At 49.1% G+C, this 23,793-nt stretch overlaps 1 protein-coding gene across 5 annotated transcripts in view; it reads right to left on the reverse strand.

Annotated features, from left to right (window-relative positions):
* farp2 (FERM, RhoGEF and pleckstrin domain protein 2) overlaps positions 1–20,428 on the reverse strand; it is a 29,576-nt gene extending 9,148 nt beyond the window's left edge. For all 5 annotated transcript variants that reach the window (XR_012926697.1, XM_076026714.1, XM_076026629.1 and 2 more), the window contains exons 1-13: positions 20,291–20,428; positions 19,275–19,516; positions 11,477–11,581; positions 9,197–9,239; positions 9,011–9,089; positions 8,529–8,626; positions 8,299–8,413; positions 5,828–5,975; positions 5,608–5,703; positions 5,330–5,493; positions 5,109–5,177; positions 4,878–4,935; positions 4,313–4,562 (exon numbers count right to left, since the gene is read on the reverse strand). Coding sequence is in view for 4 of the 5 variants with exons in the window: in XM_076026714.1 (XP_075882829.1) it covers positions 4,313–4,562; positions 4,878–4,935; positions 5,109–5,177; positions 5,330–5,493; positions 5,608–5,703; positions 5,828–5,975; positions 8,299–8,413; positions 8,529–8,626; positions 9,011–9,089; positions 9,197–9,239; positions 11,477–11,581; positions 19,275–19,481 (1,432 nt within the window). In the remaining variant the exon portion in view is untranslated. The remainder of the gene's footprint in view (positions 1–4,312; positions 4,563–4,877; positions 4,936–5,108; positions 5,178–5,329; positions 5,494–5,607; positions 5,704–5,827; positions 5,976–8,298; positions 8,414–8,528; positions 8,627–9,010; positions 9,090–9,196; positions 9,240–11,476; positions 11,582–19,274; positions 19,517–20,290) is intronic.
* Between the last annotated feature and the right edge of the window lie 3,365 nt (positions 20,429–23,793).

A 23,793-nucleotide genomic window follows, 5' to 3' on the forward strand; every position in this document is an offset into this window, starting at 1 on the left:
TTTACTACTGTCCAATAAAGGGAAGGGGAGGAGGAGAAGTCCGAGAGTGGGAGGAGAGGAGAGGGGAGAGGCAGGGAGCAGTGAGGGAGGGAGAGAGAGAGAGGGGGAGGGAGGAGGGGAGAAAAAAAAAGAAAAAGAAAAGTGACTCCTCGACCCGGAAATAATTGCTCGGCAAACGACTCATCAGGAATGCGGCTCGTCTGGAGGGCAAATAGTTTGTTTTTAGTTTATCTTAAGGGGAGCGACGGCTGAGGGAGGGGGGAGGGGTGGGCTGTGGAATGACTTGGCACAAAGCCCACACACACACACACACACACACACACACACACACACACACACACACACACACACACACACACACACACACACACACACACACACACACACACTCTCTCTGCTGGAATTAGGCTGAAGAATCTGCTGAGCCAGTCCAAACCGTCGTCCTGCTGAAACCAGTGCCGACTTTGTTGCACACAAGCTGCTTTTTTTTATTTCTGACCTTTTCACAAAAAAAACTCCAGACTGGAACAATATTGGACATCATCTGGAAGTGTTTACCGAGTTTATTTTGACCTAAAGAAAGTATTGTTTTGACATTTCTTAAGAGTAGCATTTGTTCCTGCTCTGGTCTAGTCAACTTTTCTGCGGGGGAAAAAAATAAAATAAAATAAAAATAAAATGCCGGCGCTGCGAACGACAACGTCACCGAAACGACAATGAGTTTTCTCAGATCTCAGACGGGACCCTGGAGGAAATGATTTAATGCTAGAGCAGATCCACATCAGTCAGGAGGATCCAGGCCTCCAGAAGAATGATTTCCAAGTCTGACATCCATGGTACCCAAAAGTGGTTACTTTATTCTTGAGTGTAGAAAAAAAAACATACAAACATTAAGTACAAGTTGTTAAAAAATAAAAAGTCAGTATACATGATCAAGGTTAAGTGATGATTATTGATTTCTAAGTGCAGTTAGCTGAGGCTGTCGCTGGTGAGCGACTCTTAGCCAAGACGAGAGAGAGAGAGGGAAAAAAATAGACAAAGTGACAAAAAAAAAAAACACTTTTCGAAAAGTGTTTCATCTTTTTTTCTTTCTTAGAATAAAGAACTCAAGCGTGGCAACGCGCCATCCTTCAAAAATGACAATGAGAAATGGTGAAGGTCACGAAAGGTCCTCCACATGGTGGGAGAGGAAGTCCTACCATCCGCATCGCCACTGGCGGGAAAAACATCCAACGCACACCTGAGACGCACAACAGACGTTGTGAAAGACACTGCGGCCGTGCAAGAAGTTGTGAAAAGTGACTGAGGAGAAGCCGATGCAGCGAATTTGCCAAAAGCCGGCGACTGGTTCGGCTCCAGCCCGACTGAAACGACCACGACGAGCTTCCGCAAGCGATGGACCGAGCGCGTGATGACGAGCCATCAATGCTGTACCGATAATTAGAGAAAAACAACTTTAAGAACGTCTTTAAAACGGAGAGAAAAAAAAATGGTGCCTGGTTGAAATGTGCAAAAAGCCTGCAAGGTTTCCTTCTGCTCAACAGGATACCGCCAGGCTGGTACCAAAACTACATCACACAAGAGGCCACAATGGAAAAAAATTGATTAAACAAGATTATATGTTTGTGTGACAATTAAAAACAGGCCTCAAATTCCAGATTTTTTTTTGAATATATAAAGTGAAACACCAGGTTTGACTGCTGTGGAGGAGCAACACTGAGCCACACTGGGACAGTCAGACTGGGATCGTCAGACTGGGATCGTCAGACTGGGACCATCCGACTGGGACAGTCAGACTGACTGGGACCTTCAGACTGGGTCAGTCAGACTGGGTCAGTCAGACTAGGACCTTCAGACTAGGACCATCAGACTAGGACCATCAGACTGGGACAATCAGACTGGGACAATCAGACTGGGATAGGCAGACTGGGACCATCAGACTGGGACCTTCAGACTGGGACCATCAGACTGGGACAATCAGACTGGGACAATCAGACTGGGATAGGCAGACTGGGACCATCAGACTGGGACCTTCAGACTGGGACCATCAGACTGGGACCATCAGACTGGGACAGTCAGACTGGGTCAGTCAGACTGGGTCAGTTAGACTGGGTCAGTCAAGCTGTTACCTAATGTACATGTCAGGCGACAGAGGAGGGAGGGGCGTTAAAATGCTGATCAACACACCGACCGCCTCGCCTTCGGATCAACTATTACTGTTACCGATTCCCTTTTTCATGAACCTGCCGGGAACCTAATTCATCCAGCAGGGGGCAGCGAGGCACACAAAGGCAAACGGATTGTAGGCTTGTGGCTAATACGACGACTACTGCTGCTGCTGCTGCTTTTACCATTTCCCTGAGATCAGAGGAGAAGGGGGGAGATTAATAGTCTACTGGGCTGTAAATATATATTATTAGGATGAGCAATAAAATATAATAGGCTCTGTGGTATTAAGAGTATTTTATAATTTAAAATACACAAAGCAAACCTAAATTCATAAGCTACATTGACTGAAAGTACACAGTCAAGTAAACAAAGCAGAAGGCAGCGACAGCGAGCGACATTCTGAGGCAAAATTCCACTTTTTAAGCAAAAAAACAAAACAGATATTCTTCCTACTAGTGATGTTTACATTCACCGCAAAAAAAATCCCGACTGAGCAGGACGTTAAAGTACGACAAAGAGACCTGATGATGATAACAAAAACACTGAGGCAGAAGGCGTGAGGAGGTGAGGAGGCCGTGGCGAGAAGGACACAAGGTGGCGCCGCAGAGGGCGGGGAGAAAAAAAAGGGGGCAGCGAGCGTCATACATTCAAACGTGTTGCGGCGACGGGAGGCGTGCGAGTCGACGGGGACGAGTGATACGGACGTCAAGTGCAAAAAGAAAGTCCAACCAACTGGATTTTTCTAAAAATCCAACCGCTGCGAAAAAGTGAGGCCGATACTTTTAAAGGTCCAGTCTGTAAAAGCTTCCAGGAATCCCGTCTGACAGCGTGTTTTGTATTTCGTTCACCGTCAGGAGGGCTTCCTTAAAAAAATGGCGGCACAAGATGGCAGCTAACTGGGAGCAAGACCCTCAACGCTCTGTGTATATTCTGAGATACATATATAAGAACTGCTCTAAAAGCAAATTACTGTTATTGTACTGCGATTATACACTTTTCATTAATGTATTTACTGGCAGTATGTTAAGCTTTTACCAATAAAACATTTTTAGAAATCCAGCCAAACTTCACACACTGGACTCTTAAATCTTAATTATAACGACTAAACTACTTCCTGTTCTCGGGTGGACGGCCCTGCGCGGGGTGGGGTCAGGGGTCGGGGAGGCGTGGCTTGTGGCAAAAAGTGCTGCTGCGCGCGAGCTCGACTACATCTTGAGGTGCGGGGGGCCGGCGGGGCCGGCGGCGGGGGGGGGCTCGGCCCGCGTCAGCGCCTGCAGGTTGTGGCACTGCAGCAGGAAGCTCTCCAGGCCGGCGCCCCCTGCCAGCGGGTTGCCGTAGAACAGGCCGTGCTCGCCGTCCGAGCCCCAGTCCGAGTCGGAGCCGGAGTCGGAGCCGTCAGCGGAGCCCTCGGTGGCGGTGGGCGGGCAGCTGAGCTGCTCCAGCTGCTCCAGCAGCTCGCCGAACTGCAGGGCCGAGCTGCCGTCCGAGCGCACCGAGCACGCCGGGAAGTTGACCATGGAGCTGGCGTCCGACTGCACGTCGGAGCCCGGCAGGCGCAGCGAGGACGACTCGCCGGCCGAGCCGGGGCCCAGGTTGTCCAGCGAGCTGCACTCGGAGCGGTTGTTGACCAGCGAGCTGGTCTCCGATTGGCCGACGCTGACGCCGCTAATGCCGCCGACGCTGCCGACGCCGCCGACGCCGCCCCTCAGGTCCTCGATGCCGACGCTGAACAGCTGGTGCTTGGCCGGCGGCGGCGCCGGCTCCTCGCCGTCGTAATCGGACTCGTCCGCCTTGTCGCCGGGGCCGAAGGCGAAGGCCTCGGCGCCGCCCCCGTAGAAGGAGATGTCGGCGGGGTCGTCGTCGATGAACTCCTCGCTGATGTGCAGCGGCGGCGGCGGCGGCCGGCTGGACATGGAGAACAGCGGCTTCTGCTTGGCGCGGAGCAGCTCCGCCTCGAAGGCCTCGGGCGAGAGCACGCCCTTCCTCTTCCCCCCCACGACCACGCCTCCTCCCCCTCTCCCTCCCCCACCCGCCGACGGCCCCGCTCCTCTCCCCCTCCTCCCCCCCCCGCCCTGTTCACGACCCTCATTGCCATTTCTGGGGGGCTGCGAGTCGACGAAGGCCGCCTGACTGCGAGGAGCACCTTGGAAAGTGTAGTGGGGCGGAGCAATGGCTGTGATTGGCTCCTCCCTCGGAGGACTGGGCGGTCCGGCCGGCTGCTGCTGCTGCTGCTGCGGTGGCGCCGGGGAGGAGTGGCTCAGCAGGGAGGATGATGGCGGCTGGTGTTGGGGGCGGAGCTCCGGCCGCGGCGCCAGGCTGGGGATGTGCGCTGAGTAGAAGGAGACGGAGGAGGGAGAGCCCGTGGCCCTGAGGCTGTCACTGAAGGACAAGCTCTGGAGGGACGAGGAGAGGAGGGATGATGAGGAGGAAGAAGGAGGAGGAGGAGGAGGAGAACACAGCAGTTTGTTCAACATCGGACAAAATTGGCTCCATCAGTGTTGTTTCTAACGATAACAGTCACTGTTTCAACAGCTCATTCTCGCAATCTGGAATCAGAGCCCCGACGAAACGCCAGTGTTAGCAGGAGATGCTGCAAACAGAGGGCTAAATATGCTGCTGGATAGCTGCTGCTGATGCGAGGCTAAACCACTGAATAAAAAAAAACACAAAAAACAAAACAAAACATAAAATGCCAATAGTTCACTTGCCTGTTTTGGCACGTCTGTGACGAGGGAGCGGGACGACATTCGCACTTTGCTGTTCCTTCTGCAGAAGAACACCAATGAAATCATAGTTAGTTTCAAAGAAAGTGGTCGTACTGGACAGCAGTACCACACACACACACACACACACACACACACACACACACACACACACACACACACACACACACACACACACACACACACACACACACACACACACACACACACACACACCTCTGGTAAGGAGTCCTCTTCACTCCGTTTTCTCGGACATAATCCACAAGTTGCTTCTGGGTCCTTCCACTGGTGGCACAACAGAAAAAAAAAACAATTCAAATTAAATTAATTCAAATTAAATTAACAAATTAAAAGAATAAAGAATTCCAATCTTCTCGTCGACAGGCGGCCATGAACAGGCTCAAGAAGTGACCCAGTTTGATGCCTTGAGGACACACCTGTATCTGAAGGAGGAGCCTCTGGTGAAGAGGATGGCTTTGGTTTTGGGTTGGGGCTGGTCGAAGAGGCGGAAGAACGAGTGGTACTCCACGCAAATCTTCCAGAAGATCTTACACTCGTCCCGGCTGCCCATCAGGAACTCCAGCGTGTCCTGGTGGGGCCCCTGGAAACAAGAAGATCACAGACACAGACACAGGCAGATGTCATGATATTGAGAGGAAAAACACTCAAATTAAAGGCAGACGGGTTCACGATTAATCTTGACTGCAATACTCACGTGAACCTCCGGGTGGAGCTTGATCAAGAAGCGTTTTCTTTTGAAGCTCAGCTTGCGAATCTTGGACCAGTTGAAGGTGTTTATTTTTGTGTTGCCCTGGAAGAAGAGAGAAGGCAAAAGGTTTGCAATAAATGTTCGGGACACGGCACTGAAACTTAAACCTCTGACTGGTTTTAACCTGTCAGAGGTTGACTGACCGGTCGCAGAGTAAAAGATTCACCTGGAAAACCTGGAGGCCCATGTGAGAAACAGCCAGGTTGATCTTGGTTCCCTCCCGGTCGGCCGCAGGATGGAAACGGACGCCGTACAACTCCAGTTTACGGGCGATCTCCAGGATCTGGAAGTCCGACTCGGCCGGCGTCTGGCCCCTGGTCAGGAAACCAACCAATCACTGGGCTCAGTGCTCTGATTCAGGCTAAACTTGCTTTCATGAACGTCTGGAATCCTTTGCGATTCAAATCTAAAGCTGAATTGGGTGCGATGGACTGTAGATTTATCTACTTTAACCGTCTCGATTGTCATACACCTGAGGACAAAACAACCGTAGTCCCAGAGTTCCCCAGGGGTGATACCCTGGACCCTGTTCATTCTGGACTAGTAGAATTAGCAGTTTAGCTGGCAGCTGAGGTGAAATGGACCTGATTCCACTGCTTATTACTCCTTAATAGCATCAGTCCTCACTGGCTACAGGGTTTAGCCAAGGTCCAATCAGAACAAGTGGGAAAATATTAACTGTTGTCTTGATTTTAATCCACAGTGAGGTTTGAAAATGTTGGTTTTCAGATACTACATCAGAAGAATAATAATAATAAGGAGCTTTTCCTGGACAAGTGATTGAAAGGATCTGCTGTGTTATTCCTGGGTGCGTTCTTTGTTCCAGGGCTTTTTCTTTCCAACTGGATTGTTACATTTACTTTTGCTTTGGCCGGCGGCCCAGGAACTACAAATAGCCTGGAGGTTAATGCCGACTTTACGGCTGCTTTTCAACTTGTAAACACTGACAGCATTCTCATTTCAAGGCATTACTAAATTATTTCTAAGTAAAGGGGAAATACTGATTAATTGTTTTTCTAAATAATGTTGGTATGAATAAAGAAATCCAGAAGCAGGGAGGATGGTGCCATTATGAATTTAAACAATATATTATTGAGCTTGTATTTATTTAGATTTCTGCCTTCCAATAATGTTTAAGTTTTATAATCGTTACAAAAAAAGTAAAAAAAATAAATAATAATAATCAAAAAGGGGTCACAGATGTACAATGGCAAATTCCCAAAATGTCAATTTTACCTGTAACTGAGGCATTATGTAACGCACTGCTCTGTAACACTGTGCAGTATTAAAAACCCTCTCATGACTTCCAGGATTTCACGGGCGTTAGCTAAAACCGTGTGATTACAACCAAACAGCATGTTAACGCCACATATCCGTCCAATCATTGCCACATTCTAATTTGGTTCATCCGTTAAGCGGCAAAATCTGCTTAGGGTCCCGCCCCCGACTCCTCCCCCCCGCCCTTCCCCCCCTCCCCTCTCTGTCCCCCCCTGCCCCACTGGCCTGCTGGCTAATGGAGCGGCCAGAGTGGCGGATTAGGCCGCACCTCCCGCGCTTCCACACTGGCAACCGAGGGAACAGATTAGCTAAAGGTCTTAGGAGCCCGGGCTAATACACCGGGGCTAAAAGGAGCCCTGATTGGCTGCAGGCCTGGGACTGAGCTGGTGGGAAAAAAAAACTACAGCGGGTTCTCTGGGAAGCTGCTCATTACGGAGGAGCAGCGGCGGCGGCGGCGGCCTCATGACAGTGAGCGCCGGAGGTTTGGGTGCCTGGAAACCACAACAGAAAGACCAGCAAAACACAAGAAGCTCCAGTCGACGTGACTCGAACTCTGCGGTTAGCGCAACAGCTCGGAAACGGCGGCTTCAATTTCTGCAAACACTCTAGAGTGCGTTCAGAAAAACAAGCTCAAAATGGGCGCAGGGTGTGTAAACGCAACCTGGGGCAGCCTACAAATTATCCTCTGCAGCAAGAGGTACAAACACGTAAATGTCCCGCTTGCAGCTTCACAGTCGTGAAACAGTGCCGCAGCTCTGTGGCGGCGGGGGCGCCGCTCATTGGTTGCTTCCACTGCATGCACAACACAGAGCGGCGAGTCGGCCGTGACACAGCGAGAGCACGGAAAAAAAAAGAAAACAAAAATGAAAATGCAGATGAAGATCAACTCCTGGTGCCGTGGGAGCGTTTCAGTGCCTTGGCTCTAAACAAGAAGGTAAATATAGACGAGACGAGCGGCAGCGTTTATCCTGAAAGCAGCGAGTCAGCATCTGTGATGACGTCCTGGCAGCGAGAGCTGACCTGCGGTGGGCGGCAACAGAAGCCACCAGTGGTTCTCAACTCGTGGAGTCTCAGGACCAATGTTTTTTTTTCCTTCTCATGAAGTCGTGACCCAAATTCATTCCACAGAAAATAAAAACGCTAGCCCACATTCCATCATACCTAGTAAATCAATTATTTAAATGACTGAATTGAATTGTGTGTCCTGCAAAATAAAATGCCCGAAGCCGAGACCCAATCGAAACAGCTCCGCGACCCACTTTTGGGTTGCGACCCACCAGTTGAGAAACGCTGCTCGACGGGACCACAGTGGGTCGGGCCGACTGTAACCGCGCGGAGCCGCTGGGAGGGGAAACTCACAGGTGTCTCCGGTGGAGCTCCATGATCTTCTCCTGCACCTTCTCCTGGTGAGGCAGCAGCTTGTTGGCCCTCAGGTAGTCGTGGTCGGCTCCGTCGTCGTAGTCGCCGATCTCCGCTGAGGGACACAAAAAGGTTGTTTTTTTTTTTTTTTCCATCGGCACAAATTCATTGATGTTCCTGAAATAACACTCGACTCCTCGCGGTTGCCAAGCGATCGTCGATGCACCTACACTGGACGAGGTGAGAGGCCAGCAGGGCTGCCGTGTTCTCCGTGCAGATGAGGCGGCCCTCCGTCAGATCCCTCTTCATCTGCAGCGAGAACAAGTACCTGGAACCGTGTGAAACAAATCCAGAGTCAGAGGCTGCTTTGACATTAGTTTCCTATTTAGTTCACTGTCAGGAGGGCTTCCTTATAAAGTGGTGGTGCAAGATGGCAGCTAGCAAGGAGCAAGACCCTTATTGCTCTGTGTATATCATTATATACATGAGAATCATTCAAAGGTGCAGGAAAACCCAATTGCTTTTATTGCCCTGCGAGTTTACACCTTTATTAGTCTATTTGTGGGCAGTATGTCGAGCTTTTACCATGATAAAAATCATGAATCAAGCCAAACCTTACACACTGGACCTTTAAATATCGAAGACAAATGGTAGGACGTGCATGAAAAGGGAACTTGCAGGCAGCTGCCCAGCAGAAGCTGCAGCCACTGACCTGGTGAACTCCTCCTGTAGCTGGCCGGGGTCTGGAGGGAAGAACTTGACGGCCAGTCTGAACAGGGTGTTTGCAGGTCCTGGAAAACAACACAAAAAACCCCAAAACAAACGTGAGCAGACCTGCAGACCAGGGCACACATCCCACTGAGGTGCTAGCAGCGAGCTAATGTTTGAGCTAGCTTACTTCGGACTTGTTTCGAGATGAACTTTGTGGGTTCCAGCCAGACCTGGAACACAAAAAAAAACACACTTTTTCTTAAAGGAACTTGGATAAGGATACCATAAACTGCTTAATACTTGCAAATGTTAAGGAGATATAGAGATATGTGCCAACACTGAGCTCTGGAAATGGGCCCCCTCACGGTGTCACAAACATACCGAGCAACTGACCACACCCCTTCATGCCCTTTCAAACACGCAGAAGGTCCGAGAAAGCATCCGAAGCTAAAACCCCCTGCAGCAAACACAGGGCTAAACACGCTAAGCATCAAGGCTGATGTTTTGTTTTGTTTTTTTGGTTTGTTTTCAGAGAACCAAGTCTGAGGTGAAAAAACACAGAGAGGGTGACTTTAACGATGCTTTGTTGTGCAAGACAACGGCTGCAGTGATGCAACATTGCAGTTGTGGGCAAACAAATCTTCCCTCCCCCAGCGTGCCGGCGCAGGAGTCGGCTCCCCGCTGCACATCTGGGCCTGATCGAGGCAGGAATGTGCTGCACGACGCGGCGGAGCGGAGAACCCAGGCCGCCGTCAGCTGATGTCGGCCGCCTGAGCCCTTCAGTATCTCAGTCCGCAGTCCGATAAACAGACGTCATCGGAGGAGGAGGAGGAGGAGGAAGAGGAGAGGCGCATGTGATTTGTAAGATATAAAAAAAGGAAGACGACACAGCTGTCAGTCAGTCCTTGTACATCACGTAATGTTGAAAAGCTTTTGGAAAAGAACCACTGCTGTCCTCCTGCATTCAGAGTGAAAATTGAATCAGTCTGGGAATGTCGGAGGGGAACTGTGAGTGGCAGAGCTGCATCTGTGTTTCCACAGCTCCGCAGGCCAAACACAGCAAACACTCCTCTCCACGTATCCTTCTGGTCGTTGGCGAGTCGTCGTGATTAATCGCATGACTTGTTCACCTCAAACGGGGGGGGGGGGGGGCTATAAAAAGTGGGGAAGTTGGGAAACGGAGCCGTTGCCTTTGGACGCCGGTGAGCCGGCTCGTTTTTCAGAATGATGGTGAAAGATTTGCGTGGTCGACCACATGGCCGTCACTCTGCTGTTCATCTGGAGCCAAGAGCCCGAAGCATCAGGACACATAAAACTGTCTGATTCATCTGAAAAACTCCAAACTAAATGCAATGTGACAGCTCTGACTTTTCAAGAATACTTTGTTTTTTTCATTCCTTTAAACTTTAAGAAGTATCTCATTTCTCAAAGCAACATGAAGGCTTTTTTTTTTTTTTTTTTTTTTTTTTTTTACAAGCAAAACTTCCGCAAGAAAACGCAATCGCAATGTGTTATCAGACACATACAGAATGAAACTGCTCTGGCTGTTTATCAATGTTGCCACCACTTGACCGAGTTCAGAGAAGTCAATTAGGTTCCCTACACCCACTTTTATTGCTCGTCACGTCAGAAGCGGCAGGGAGACAAACAGAGAGGCCAAAGTTAAAGAGCGACTGAACTTTCACTCACTCGTCATTCACCTGTTTTTTTTGGGTTTTTTTTAAAGGGCCTGCAGACGCAACTCCGCCTCAGCCGAAGCTGCTTTCAAACAATCCAGGTGCACTTTGGTCAAACTTGCCAGTGCAACTCAGTTTGTCACTTTAAACCGACTTTCAGATCTACAGCCGCGGCCCTACAGGTGCTGCTCAGGCTGGTGGAGCAGCAGGTTGGTGTCAGTTTTCCTCTGCAGCTGCGGCAGTCAGCTGACGTTGGGGCGTGAAGCGGCTCGTTGTCCCAAAGTCACGCCGGGCCTCTCTGACATCGTCCCAAATCACATCTGCCACAGTCAGACTCTCCAGCCAGATAACAGGATTAGGACTAGAAGCGTCCCTGCTAGTAGGAGTCAAACTGGGACATCGTGCGCGGGTCACGTGCTGCGACCCAAATTGTACACTTGTGTACTGCAACACTTTCTAGAGTGAATCAGAGTGAAAAGCTAGCAAAAAAAAAAACTGTTTGCAGCCTGGCATTAGAAAAGTACAAGAAGAAGAAGGAGGTGTGGCTAAAGGGGTCAGACACAGGCAAAGCCATAGAATAGACTCTTCTTCTACAGTGTGGTAACGACAGTGGCCCAGTAAAAGGCCCAGTAAAAGGCCCAGTCCAACCAGTGTGAAGCTGAAGGAGCAGCGCTGAGAGATGTTCAGGGTCCTGGTCAGAGGTGGGATGTTTGAAACACTGCTGCTGCTGCGTCCACCTGGTCGCCCGACAAAAAACTCTAAACCAACCCCCACCAGCCGCTTCCACTCACCCAGTTCATCTGCATGTTCTGGAACTCCAGGCCAAAGTAGTCGCTCTCGATGAGGTTGCCCCTCAGGAAGACCTCGGAGAGGAGGGTCTGTCCCAGAGCCTTCGGCTGGAGGAGAGAGGAAGAGGAACAAACGCTTAGTTTAGTCACACAAAAAAACCCACCAAGGAGCAAGTGAACGATCTCAGTGGAAAGAGACATTGCAGCAACTGAAAAGCGAGTCACGCCGATGCACCGAGACTCATCAGCTGCACACGTGACAGAGGTCCAACGGTGCTGCTGCTTCATCTTCTTCATCTTCTTTTTCAGAAGAGGGGAAGACTCAATCCAAACAAAGCACATCGTCTGTCTGTCTGTCTGTCTGTCTGTGAGGCACATGAAACTGTTTGGCATGTGTGAACGTTCCACTTGACGGCTTCTATGACCATCAGTGTTCCGACTGTCACTTCTAACCCCCCCCCCCCCACCCCATCCTACAAACAGCAGCCGGTCGGCCGACAGGAAACCTCGTGGCGTTTACCTTCCCAGCCCTCTCGGGTTTGTTTTCACTAAACGGAGGACTAATTACTATGTACTAAGAACACACTGCTACTTGAGGTTTGGAATCCAGGCCTGTGACTGTGGGAGAAAATTATAGCCCCCAAACATCTGGTTGTAATGTAAAATAGTATTTTTAAATGCTTTCAAAAAACAACAAGCGGAGCTGCTTTGCATCGAGCAAAGGTGAAGGGTGACGAGAGAGATTCAGTGCAGTCGTAGCGCTGCCATGACACATTAACAGAGTTGGAATTTCTCAAAAAGAACTAAAAACTGCAGGTGGAACCTTCAAACACAACGTCCTCAAATTTGGGAATCTGTAGTGAAAAAGGTTGCTTCTCTGTGTTAAAGAGGCCCTATTATGGCCAGTTCCGCATTCAATGAATCAATTTAACAATTAACAAGGTGTGCATAGGCCTCCTCCTACAAAATAGGCACCCCCTTTAAAAACTCACAGTTGGTCAGGACTCTGAGGTCCAGTCTGGGTCTGACCGGTTCTGCTGGGGTTACTAACCCCTGGTGTAATCCGACACCGAGCCCTGGACCTGGACCTGGTGCCTCGAGCGCTTTGTAAACATCGTTATCAAAGGAAATCCAGAACAAATCTTTCTGGATGGGCAGCACAACTCCATGCACCATCGACACCACTTTTTTTTTTCCTACCGCTCCCTCCTCTTTGGATTTTTTTTTTTTTAACAAGACTTCGGTGTAATCAGAGTTCAAACCTCAGCTGCCAACGAGCGGCGAGTTGGTTGGAATCTTATGCAACGGCAGGGCGAGTGAGAGGAAGGTGAACGCCGCCACCACCACCAGCGCTGCTGCTGCTCCCAGTTACTCATTAACCCTCTGCAGGAACACTGCACTCCCCACTCACTCCAGTCACTTCACTCTGCCTCTTGCTGGGACACTCGGCTTCATCTTACAAATCCCGCAGCATGACTGGACTGGACTGCACTGGACCGGACCGGACCGGACACTCATTCCAGGTCCAATAACCAGCAGCCGGTGGAAAAATGAACCAGAGGCGTTTTGAAATGTTTTTGGAAACAAGAGGGTTGAGTTGCAGTCGACCGGCGGCTTCACCGGGTCGCTGTGAACTGCAACAGTTGCCCTTCCACCAGTTTGTTACACTGGACGTCGTGACATAAGGTGAAGTGACGCAAACGTACGTGAAAACTTGCTCAGCGCTAATGATTAGCAACGCCGTTCCTATTGGAGCCACGATGCCAAACCCCCTCCCTTCAGCATAAATATTGCGGGCAGATCGAGACTCCAAATGCAGAGCAGGTTGTGGTGAGGCTTCACTCACCTGGGACAACCCTCCGCGGCCCCCAGGCAGTTCCGCAGCCACGCTGACTCACTTCCAAAAAGGAAAGTGAGGAACATTTCAGGGCTTCTGCCTGAAAACCCTGCGGTGGAGCTCCTCGCTGCTGCATAATTGACTGTTTATACACGGGGCGAGCTCGGTGGGGGGACTTCAGAAGCCGCTTTCAGAAGCGGGTCCGAGGTGAGGTTCTACATCTACAAACAGGATTAAGGCGTTTTGGAACTGGGGGGGGGGGGGGCGTCGGCGCTACAACCTCTCCACCAACACTTGACCAGAACCGACGAAGCGGGGCAGAGAGACACGGCGGTGACTTGCAGCCGGCGTGTTCAGCGACCTCCCGACTGACACGGCTGCAAACAGCCAGACTCCCAGGAAGACGCTGGCGGACGCAGGCCTTCGGCGACAAACACGACGACAGCCCCGAAGAGACAACCGACGAGATTCACGTCGCGGTTTGCGTCAGCGCAGATGCAACGGCAAACGTCCTGCGGGGGGCGCTGCGGCGTCCACAGCGATTAGTGGCAGGCTGATGATTTTTTTCTTTTTTTTTTTTTTGGCTCAGTCTAAATGAAGACGGTGTGAACGTGGAAACTCTCTCCATCCGCGGCCGCCGTTTGCGCAATCTTTCCGTGGGCGGTTCCCGGCGATGTCTCGTCTCCGCAGCGAGCGCTAAAACGAAAGCGAGGTTGTCGTAACCGCCGATACCGTCAGGGAGTCCTCACCTGAGCGACCGCGTGACTCATCAAGAGAGGAAACCTGAAGAACCTGCAGCAGGAATCTCTCTGCTCGCCCGGCCTAGGCGCAACTGCCGGATCTCTCTCTCTCACACACACACACACACACACACACACACACACACACACACACACACACACACACACACACACACACACACACACACACACACACACACACACACACACACACACACACACACACACACACACACACAGTTTGTTCACGGCCAACTGATGTCGCGGCTCATCTCCGACTTTGCAGGCCGGCGGGTTCAGTGGGTCACACAATCAGGCGGTGAGAGCAGCGGGATTATGACAAACAGATGTTTTTCAGAGGAGAGTGAGTGTGTGCGTGTGTGTCACTACTACTACACAAAGAGGGTCTGAGGGAACTGGCAACAACCAGGCAGGGTTCTGATTCTCACAAGAGCTCAGACAAAAAAAAGATCAAAAGAGACAAATTATCATCGTCGTCATCATCATCATACTGCAGGTGGCGCCGTGGGCGGAGCCTGCACGACAGGTTGAGCCTGGTGAAGCGGGAGAACCTGGAACCTTCTGGTGGACCTTGTCCAGGCTTGTACCGGGCGCAGCGGGACGTTTGTTTTTTTTTCACACCGCCGCTTCCGACACGTTTCCCTCTCTCACGCGAGCGTATCAAAGCTCCGCCCACTTTCACCGGGTCACCGACCAGACGTTTTGAAAAAAAAAAGAAGGGCGAGGGAGTCAGGAACTGTTCTTTCGAGCCAGTGAGCGGTGGCGTCTTGACTGGAGCAGACGGTGTGTGTTGGCAGATCAACAGCAGTCGGTGATAATCAGGATCAGGTGTTTCAGCCTCCTGCTCGGCTCACCTGTGCAACCCAGATAGCGGCAGAAAGCAGGCTGGAGCCTCCTGACCTCCAGCTGGTCAGGCAAGAAGAGCCTGGTAAAAAAAAAAAAAAACTACAATTCACCCCCCCACCCACCTCCACGCACGCACACAGACGCACAGCAAGGTCTTTTTAAAATGATCTATTTTTATCCAATGTTTTCTTCCTTTCGCACTCTATTTTTTTCTTCCCTATTGCACTACATGTTTCTGTAATTATGTAAACTGGCCCAATGTGGGCTAAATAAAGGCATTCTGTTCTATTCTATTCCATAAAAACCACTTGCAGGTCAACTTTAGACATGGATCTCGAAGCATCTGTTCGCACGTAGCATTAACATGCGGAAACTGCGACCGCTGCTCCGCTGACAAAATACGCTAATGCTGAATGAAATTTATTAGCATCCTAATAAACGAGTCCAACAAAAATGATTTGTTTTCGCTTCTTGTTTGTAACTTTATAATGACGACGCCGGGAGGTGGGGCGCCGACCCAGTACGTACACGGGAGAGGTGAGTGGAGTAGGCGGTCCTTAATGTGGACTGAGCTCGCATTGTGTCCGCACGTCCGTGACGAATGCGTTTTTAGGCGATCCGACTACCAAAACCACCTCGGGGAGGTGGTTTTGGTAGTCGGATGACAAAACGGATTTGGACTGTTTGCACTTGGTTACTTCGTGTGTTTTTTGCCGATCAGAATACGAAAAACGCACGAAATGACCAAGTGCAAACAGGGCCTGAGAGTCGGTCTGTGTGTGAGGAGGCGGCGTGGACGAAAAGCCCAAGTTGCTGAGGAACAACTGGGGGGGGGGGGGGGGAGAGAGATCCTCACACAAGTGCCGACAAGCCCCCCGAGTGGCTGACATGTCAGCGTGGCCGCTCTGGCTTCACACCCATTTGGATGTTAAACGAGCGCACGTCCGTGAGATAAGGCGCCTCGGCAGCGCACAGCGGGACCCAGCGCCTCCCTTTGTTGACACGAGAGCCCGAGGTACTCGACTGTAGTGGCTGTAATGGAGAGCGAGAGGAGAGTCCTGCTCCTCCTCCTCACACCGACCCAACGAACAAACAGTGCACTCAAGAGTCGCGCCGCTGCTGATTTCTCCGCCTCGGGGGGGGGAAAAAAGCAGGAGAGACGCGACCGGCGGGATCAGAGCGAAGACGCAGAGCGACGTGTGACGATTGGCTGGCGATGATATCAAGCAGCATCAGCTCGGAGCCTGTGCTTGAAATTCCAAACTTTCCCCTCCCCCACCCACCCGGCCGGCTCAGTCTTTGCCCTGGCTGTTACGAGCTCCCTCTGAAATGCTCTTTTAACACCAGAGCCCCCCCACCCCCCGGAGCTCCCTCTCGGTTGTCAACCCCGCTATTTATGTGCTTGTTTGCCAACACTAAAAGCAAAGCTGGGCTGGATTCCCCCTGTCACCGTTTCCCCCCCCCCTACTGTACCACCACCAGGCTCCACCCCCTCCCTGCCCCTCCCCCGGCACTATTTCTCCATGTCTTTCTCTAAAGTTTGGAGCTGGAAGTTCAAGCCTGGGGGGGAGGAGGAGGCGGCGGCAGCAGCAGCAGCAGCAGCAGCAGCAACAGCAGCGCTGGATAAAAGGGGCCTGTGTTTCTGTGTTTCTGGGCCCGGCCTCCCTGTCCTCAAACCACAAGGCCCAGCTTTCTCCGGCGCTGCCTGTGGGCGGGGCCTGTGGGACCTCAGCCATGCAGGCAAACGCCAGTTGGACGATGACCACCACCGGCGCTACCTGCAGCAGATGAAGGCCGCCGATCAAAAGCGCAACACATGCAGCACGCACGCACGCAGGGCTCTGAATCAGATTAGCCAGGTTTTGCTGGTCCAGGCCTTAAAGGTCCAGTGTGTAAAATTTGGCTTGATTTACAATTTATATATTCTCCAAAGCTTAATAACATACAGCCCATAGATACATTAGCAAAAGTGTAAACTGGCTGTACAATAAAAGTCATTTGGATTTCCTCCCCTTAGAATGCTTCTCATACATATGAGAATATACATAGACTCAGGTCTTGCTCCTGGTTTGCATGAATACAAAAGGCACTGCCAGGCGGGCTCCCTTAAAAAACGTACACACTTTAAGGCTCAACACGACTGTAAAGGAACATAAAGCAGATGCTCCTGCTGCTGCTCAGTGTTTCTCGCGGCCTGAACGCTGGTGGCACAGCTGCTTTAGTGAAAATGAGAAATCCTTTTTATGGCTTCGCTGCCAGAGTTTTCATATTTGTCCGGGGCTAAACTTGAAAAACAGCTCAGAATGGAAACGTGTAATTCTGCGGAATTTTCGTCCCTTTCTTGAGCCGCTTGTTGCTTCTGCGTCAATGATACTCTCCACCAAGTGAGGTCACTCTGCACTGATTATTAGCTGCTGAGCGACTTATGTTGTTGTGACGGTGACAGGTAAAAAGATGAGCTGAGACAGACGTGGAAAAAAAAAACATGTTACTTAAAATCAAACTCGCCACTAGAAGCAGAGGATTAAAAATAAACAAACCTACAACATTCAGAGCCTATAAATGAGCCGACTGGTGGCCGCTGTGGGTCAAAGGTGGCAGGTAAAGGCCTGGGCACAAACATCCCAACGGTATTTTGAGCAGCTGAGCAACCGAGATGCCACAAAGAGGGGAGCGGCCACTCGTAGACCACAACCATTTCAAGCACTCCACACTGTTTCTGTTCTCAGAGAAGAAGGAAAAACTGCAATTATGCTGTGAAAAAAACAACCCTGCAAGCTCTTTGAATCGTCCCTGTTTTGTTTATTTATTTTTTTTATTTTATTTCAAGGAACTGTTGTCACGCGGACCTGGAGCCTAGTGGTGTTAATGTGGGACCCCAGTACACTACACGGCAGCCGCCCCCCCCCCCCTCCTTCCTGTGCATCATCACCGTCAGCCGGGATAATTCAGCAACACAGCTCGGCAACAAGCCGTCTGCTCCGTCATTCTGTGCAGCGGCCGAGTATTTCTGTCTGCCGCCACCCGCAACAGCACGTCCACCACCAGCACCACCGGCACCACCGCCACGCCCACCACAGGGAGCCACATCAGTGCAAATTAAGCCCGCCTTGGTCACGTTTCATTAGCCCGAGACAATGAGACGACATATGGTGCAAAAAAGATTATGAAATGTCCGTCTCAGCAGCGCGTCCACACACTGTGGCGGCTGCACGGGGATCTCACACAACAAACAGAATTCTCAGCTGCATTTCCCCACAGGCTGAAAACTCTGGCGTGGCCATCGCCAGCCGCTAACTTTGGTTGTTTATTCATTTCAGCCCCCCACCCCTCTCAAGCCCGGCTTTGATGGCTCGGACATTCCTGCCGCCATAGAGGAGCACAGGAAAGCCGCTCTGATATAGTGGCTTCCTTATTACTTCCTATTTGCCCGGAGTTGAATGGCTCCGGCAGAGGCTTGGCAAGTAAACAGGGGGAAGCGCGGCAACAAAGTGCGTATAGATGCCCGTGCATACCGCCTGCCAGTCCCACACACAAGCAAAGATTTACTTGGCAGGATGGTAATAAACAGCGGGAAGAAGAAGAAGAAGAAGAAGAAGAAGAAGAAGAAGAAGAAGAAGAAGAAGAAGAAGAAGAAGAAGAAGAAGAAAGCAGGTGTGATTCTAAAGTGCACTTCTGTTGCCTTCATCATCTCAAGGCTTCCTGCATCATTTCCCCCCTGATGCCTTCCAGAAATCTTCGATGACTGATGGTGATATTGTTAAAGATCCAGTTTCAATAAGTCCACTGGATGGGGTTGGCTGAGCATCACAGCGGGGGGGCTTCTAGGCACATTAAAGGCACTTCCTGAAGTCTTCAGACCCTCTAATCCTGCACAGTCTGCCAATTTAATCAGTCCTTTAATTTAAATAACACAAGTTAATTAAATCAGAGTAAAAAAAAAGGGTGTTGTCAGATCTAACAGAGTCAGATTAGACCCGCTGGAATTTGCATCAGCCAGCGGTCTTGGTGCTTCAGAAATCCACCTTCACACTCAATAACCCGCTTGAAGGACGACTGCAAGCGTGCTTTCGGTCCTGGGTGAGGCAGCAGTGCAGCTACTGGGCCAGAAATCACAGCTAAGACACCATAAAGTGCCCCGGTGAGTTACCCGAATAAGAAGCCTTAATGAGGAAGAAGGGATTTCAGCACCAAAGCCATGCGGCAGCTGTCACAAACAGAGTGCACACGCTAACCCCGGGCGGGCGGGCGGGAGGGTGTGTGTCTGTGTCTCTGTGTCTGTGTGCTGCGAAGATCAGACGTAAACCTGCTGTGTGACAAACTACAGACTTATCTCTGGGGTAAATAACACACTCACGTCGATGTCAAAGAACTCCTGCGACTCGTCCAGGCCCTGCACTCGGATCTGCATTAGTCGCCCGTAATTTCTGCAACCGCCGCCGCCCACCACGCTGCCACCGAGGCTCTGGCCCGGCTCCAGAGTGCTGATACCAGCGTTGAACTGGGCCCCCAGTCTGGTGCCGGGCGTCTGCAGGGCCCGGTATGAGCCATCGATCTCCCCCATGTCTGCTCCCAGCAGCTCCTCTCCACCACCTCCACCTGGAAGACAGGAAGCACATCATCATCATCATCATCATTATGATTATGAATAGGGATTATTTGTGATCACACTTTAATGAAGCAACAAGCTTTGTGTAGTGTCCCGGTCAGCTTGTCTACACCCAAAAAAACAAGAGTGCGCGTGCGTGTCCTGAATATAAGGCGCGTGAGACTCATTCCGAACTCTCCAACAAACAACCAGCAGCAACACTGATAATCATCTATCTCCGTCTGTTGGAGTCATTTCTAACCTCGCTGTGTGTGTGTGTGTGTGTGTGTGTGTGTGTGTGTGTGTGTGTGTGTGTGTGTGTGTGTGTGTGTGTGTGTTAAATCCTCGCTAGTCACGGTGAACGACATCAAAAGTTCCATAGAGCGACAACAAGCGAAAATGTGTCGATTTTCGTAAAAACGAATCTTGCGCGGACTTTGCGTAACTTTACGTAAGCTGCGTTGGAAACGTTGGAACGATGATTTAACCGAACGTGAAACTTTGGTGAAAACTCGACGGAAAAACAGCGGGCAGACACGCTCACACAGGGGGGGAAGGGGGGGGGGGAGAGAGAGAGAGAGAGAGAGAGAGAGAGAGAGAGAAAAAAAAATCCAATAAAATCGTCTGAGCTCGGGTTTCTTCTAGAAAAAAAAGAGAGAGAGAGAGACGGGCGGACGGACTCGACGGGCAGCAAGTTGACCACCAGTGGACTTGTTTGAAAACTTTCCCACCTCCGTTAAATCGACATTAAAAGTGTCCCGTAAGTGCGTTGAGAGCCAACTCACCTTCTGCTTGTCCGTATCGAAAGTAAAGGCTAAAAGTTTGCAGGGGCGGCAGGGACTCCGCTCCACTCCATGACCGTCGCCGCCGTCCTCGTCCTCGTCGCTGCTGCGGCGGCGGCAGCCAACCGAGTACGTGCACACTCAGGCCGCGCCCTGATAGGCTGACACGTCCCGGTCGTCGCCGTTCATTGGCTGAGCCGGGACGGCGGCGGATTGTATTGGCAGGCTGCGGGGGAGATATTTTTTTTTTCCGCCTCCTCGTGGCTTTAAATAGACCCAATGGATGGATGGAGGGATGGACGGAGGGTTAAAACTTGTTCGCTTTGAAAGAAATGACACGGTGCGACAGAAGTTTTCGCAGGGAGTAGTTTATTTTAGGTGGCGGTTTGAAATGAGAGGGACTGAAGGTTACGTGTGTTTGATGTGCGGTGCAATGGTTGACAACTCGCTCAGGAAGCAAAGTGTGACCACCTCACATCTGTCTCAGCAGAGACTAAATTTAACCTCGCTACACGGATAAACCACTAAATACAAGGTCTTGTTTAATCTGTTGTGTTTAGAATTTTGCATGCAGTGACACAGCAAGAAAAACATTATATCATAATGTCAACAGGTTAAATGAAGAAAGTTACTAAATATGGATGGTCTCACACTTAATGTTTGAGTTTAGTTAGATAAAAAAAAAAACACCCCAAAAATATTTACTATATTATATTCATAAGTTAATATTCAATGTGTAAACTAAGTTCAGGTTACATTAATATAACTGAAAGCTCTTTTGAGCACGAGTGTCAAAGTAGATAAAGGTTATTTAACAGGCATTGTAGTAAATACTCACCAAACCCACAGAGTAAATATTTGCATGAATAGCTGATATAAAGCCAATAAGAGTACAGTGCCCATTCCACTTTTTTTTTTTTTTTTTTTTTTTTTAAAGAGGGAGTGACACAACACAAATTCAAATAGAAAAAAGTAATACAAACTGACTCTATAAGCCTGAAACTGCTCGTTCAGTCTCTTCAAATTCAGGCTATTTTGGAGCTTGAGAACAAAGAACAAGAGTACACATTTGCTCTCTGGCCAACTAAAGTAAACCTCAGAAATCGACATTATTTCAGTGGTCACAGAGTTCATGTAGAAGCTGAGTCAACCTTTTGCAGTGCAGCCTAGTGGACTAGCAAACAAACATATCAAATGGCCGGAGGAGCCTCAGTGGTCTTTTCATTGCTCTTGTGCCCTCTGCTGGCAAACTAAGGCAACTGAACCTTTGAAAGGAGGATGTGAAGCTTGTTCATCATAAACAAGTCATTTGCACAAAAATTCAAGCTCTCTCTCTCTCTCTCTCTCTCTCTCTCTCTCTCTCTCTCTCTCTCTCTGTGTACTAGTAGCAGCAGTAAAATAATAAACAAAATGCAACTTCAAGCTAATTCAAGCTAATCAAAACGTTAAAAGGCTCTCTCTCTCTCTCTCTCGCTCTCTCTCTCTCTCTGTGTACTAGCAGCAGCAGTAAAATAATAAACAAAATGCAAAAACAAGCTAATTCAAGTTAATCAAAACGTTAAAAGGCTCTCTCTCTCTCTCTCTCTCTGTGTACTAGCAGCAGCAGTAAAATAATAAACAAAATGCAGAAACAAGCTAATTCAAGTTAATCAAAACGTTAAAAGGCTCTCTCTCTCCCTCTCTCTCTGTGTGTGTACTAGCAGCAGCAGTAAAATAATAAACAAAATGCAAAAACAAGCTAATTCAAGTTAATCAAAACGTTAAAAGGCTCTCTCTCTCTCTCTCTCTGTGTGTGTGTGTGTACTAGCAGCAGCAGTAAAATAATAAACAAAATGCAGAAACAAGTAATGATGGAGACAAAAATAATGAGGACAAATGACACTGCCCTCCCGGGGAATAACTGGTAGACACAAGGTTTGAGTAATATTGTTTGATGATGATAATAATAATAATAATAATAATAATAATAATAATGATAATAATAATAATAATAATAATAATAATAATAATAATAATAATAATAATAATAACAGTGACAAATAGTTATAATTCTCAACTGTCGCTGACGCTCCTCAGACGTAGCCATGCAACACGCAATTCGTGCTGTGTTGTGCTGTCCTCTGCGGCCAACAACGTGTTTCTGTTTTCCTGTACCGTGTTTTGTGGTCTTGATACACGGAAAAGTTGAATGACACAAAGAAACTCTCCTCTCACACTCTGAGACAGGTAGTCTGCAGTGGTCTCTGTGTCAGAACCTGATTGCATCACACACGATGAAGCTTCTGCCACCATTACAATATCAACATCACAACAATCACAGGTTATCAACAGTCACTTCTTCCATTTTTATTGAGGCGCCCCCTGCTGACGCAAGTTACAATCCTCATAAGAAATATGATGGGATACATTCTACGAATCCAAAATGAAAAAACAAACAGTTCACATTTTGTTGCAGTGGAATGTGTCAGGAATTGATATTTCCGAAATGTAAACACGTGAGTCTCTGTTGATGTTTACATGCATTGATATGTGTATAAATACATGTGGTTTTTATGTACTTTTTATGTCAACGGTTTGGTGGAAAACCAAATGCATATGTTGCAATGCTTGTGTTCATGCTTTTGAAGCAACGGAGACCACTTGGACTGACTCGCCTTTTCACTAAATGCTAATAACTTATTTATGAACTTCTTTCTACACACCTGGGTGGTGTTTTCTGGACTCCCTGTCACGGTTGAAGGCTGGACTCTGCGACCCTGCTGTCAAACCGCCAGCAGCGAGGTTGGGATTGACTAAAGACCAGGGAATGTGACGCCTCTCCAAACCTGTTTGAGGGAGCACTTTGGTCGCCGGTTCACAACAATAACACCACCACCACCACAGGTCTGTGGACTGTGCTGTGATTCACAGCATTAAAAAAAATGACAGCCATTGATTAAATTTAGTCACGTCTAAAACGGCCATGTCTTTATTTTTCATCCAGCTAAAGATGTTACTTTTCTTTGTTTTGAAATCAAACAGCACAACTTATTGTACCTACTTGTGTTTCCCATCTTCAACCAGAAATACTGTATGTCAAAAAGTGGAATATTGTCAATGAAAAATAATCACATTACTAGTGTCATATATATATATATATATATATATATATATATATATATATATATATATATATATATATATATATATATACATTAATAAATAATGATATTTAAGGGTAGTCATAACATGTCACAAACGTCTGAGGAGACAACATTATACTAGCGAGGAGGCCGTAAACAGAAGGCTAAATGCACAGTTTCAAGGCACCTTGTGCGTTTTTCATCATGACTATTTATTTATTTATTTGCTGCTCTCCTAAAGTTTCGGATGAAGGAAATAAGACAAATTACATTTGGTGGAGCTGAGCACCTTTAAATAATCAAGTGAAGCAAAAATGACGGCAAACTGCCGTCTCCAAGTTCCTCCAAAGTCAGTGAAATTGCATCTGGCCTATTTGGAATCCG

The sequence above is a fragment of the Nelusetta ayraudi genome, unplaced genomic scaffold (assembly GCF_046127955.1).
Source record: "Nelusetta ayraudi isolate G7.1 ecotype Tasmania unplaced genomic scaffold, CSIRO-AGI_Nayr_v1 ptg000001l, whole genome shotgun sequence".
NCBI classification, from domain to species: Eukaryota; Metazoa; Chordata; class Actinopteri; order Tetraodontiformes; family Monacanthidae; genus Nelusetta; species Nelusetta ayraudi.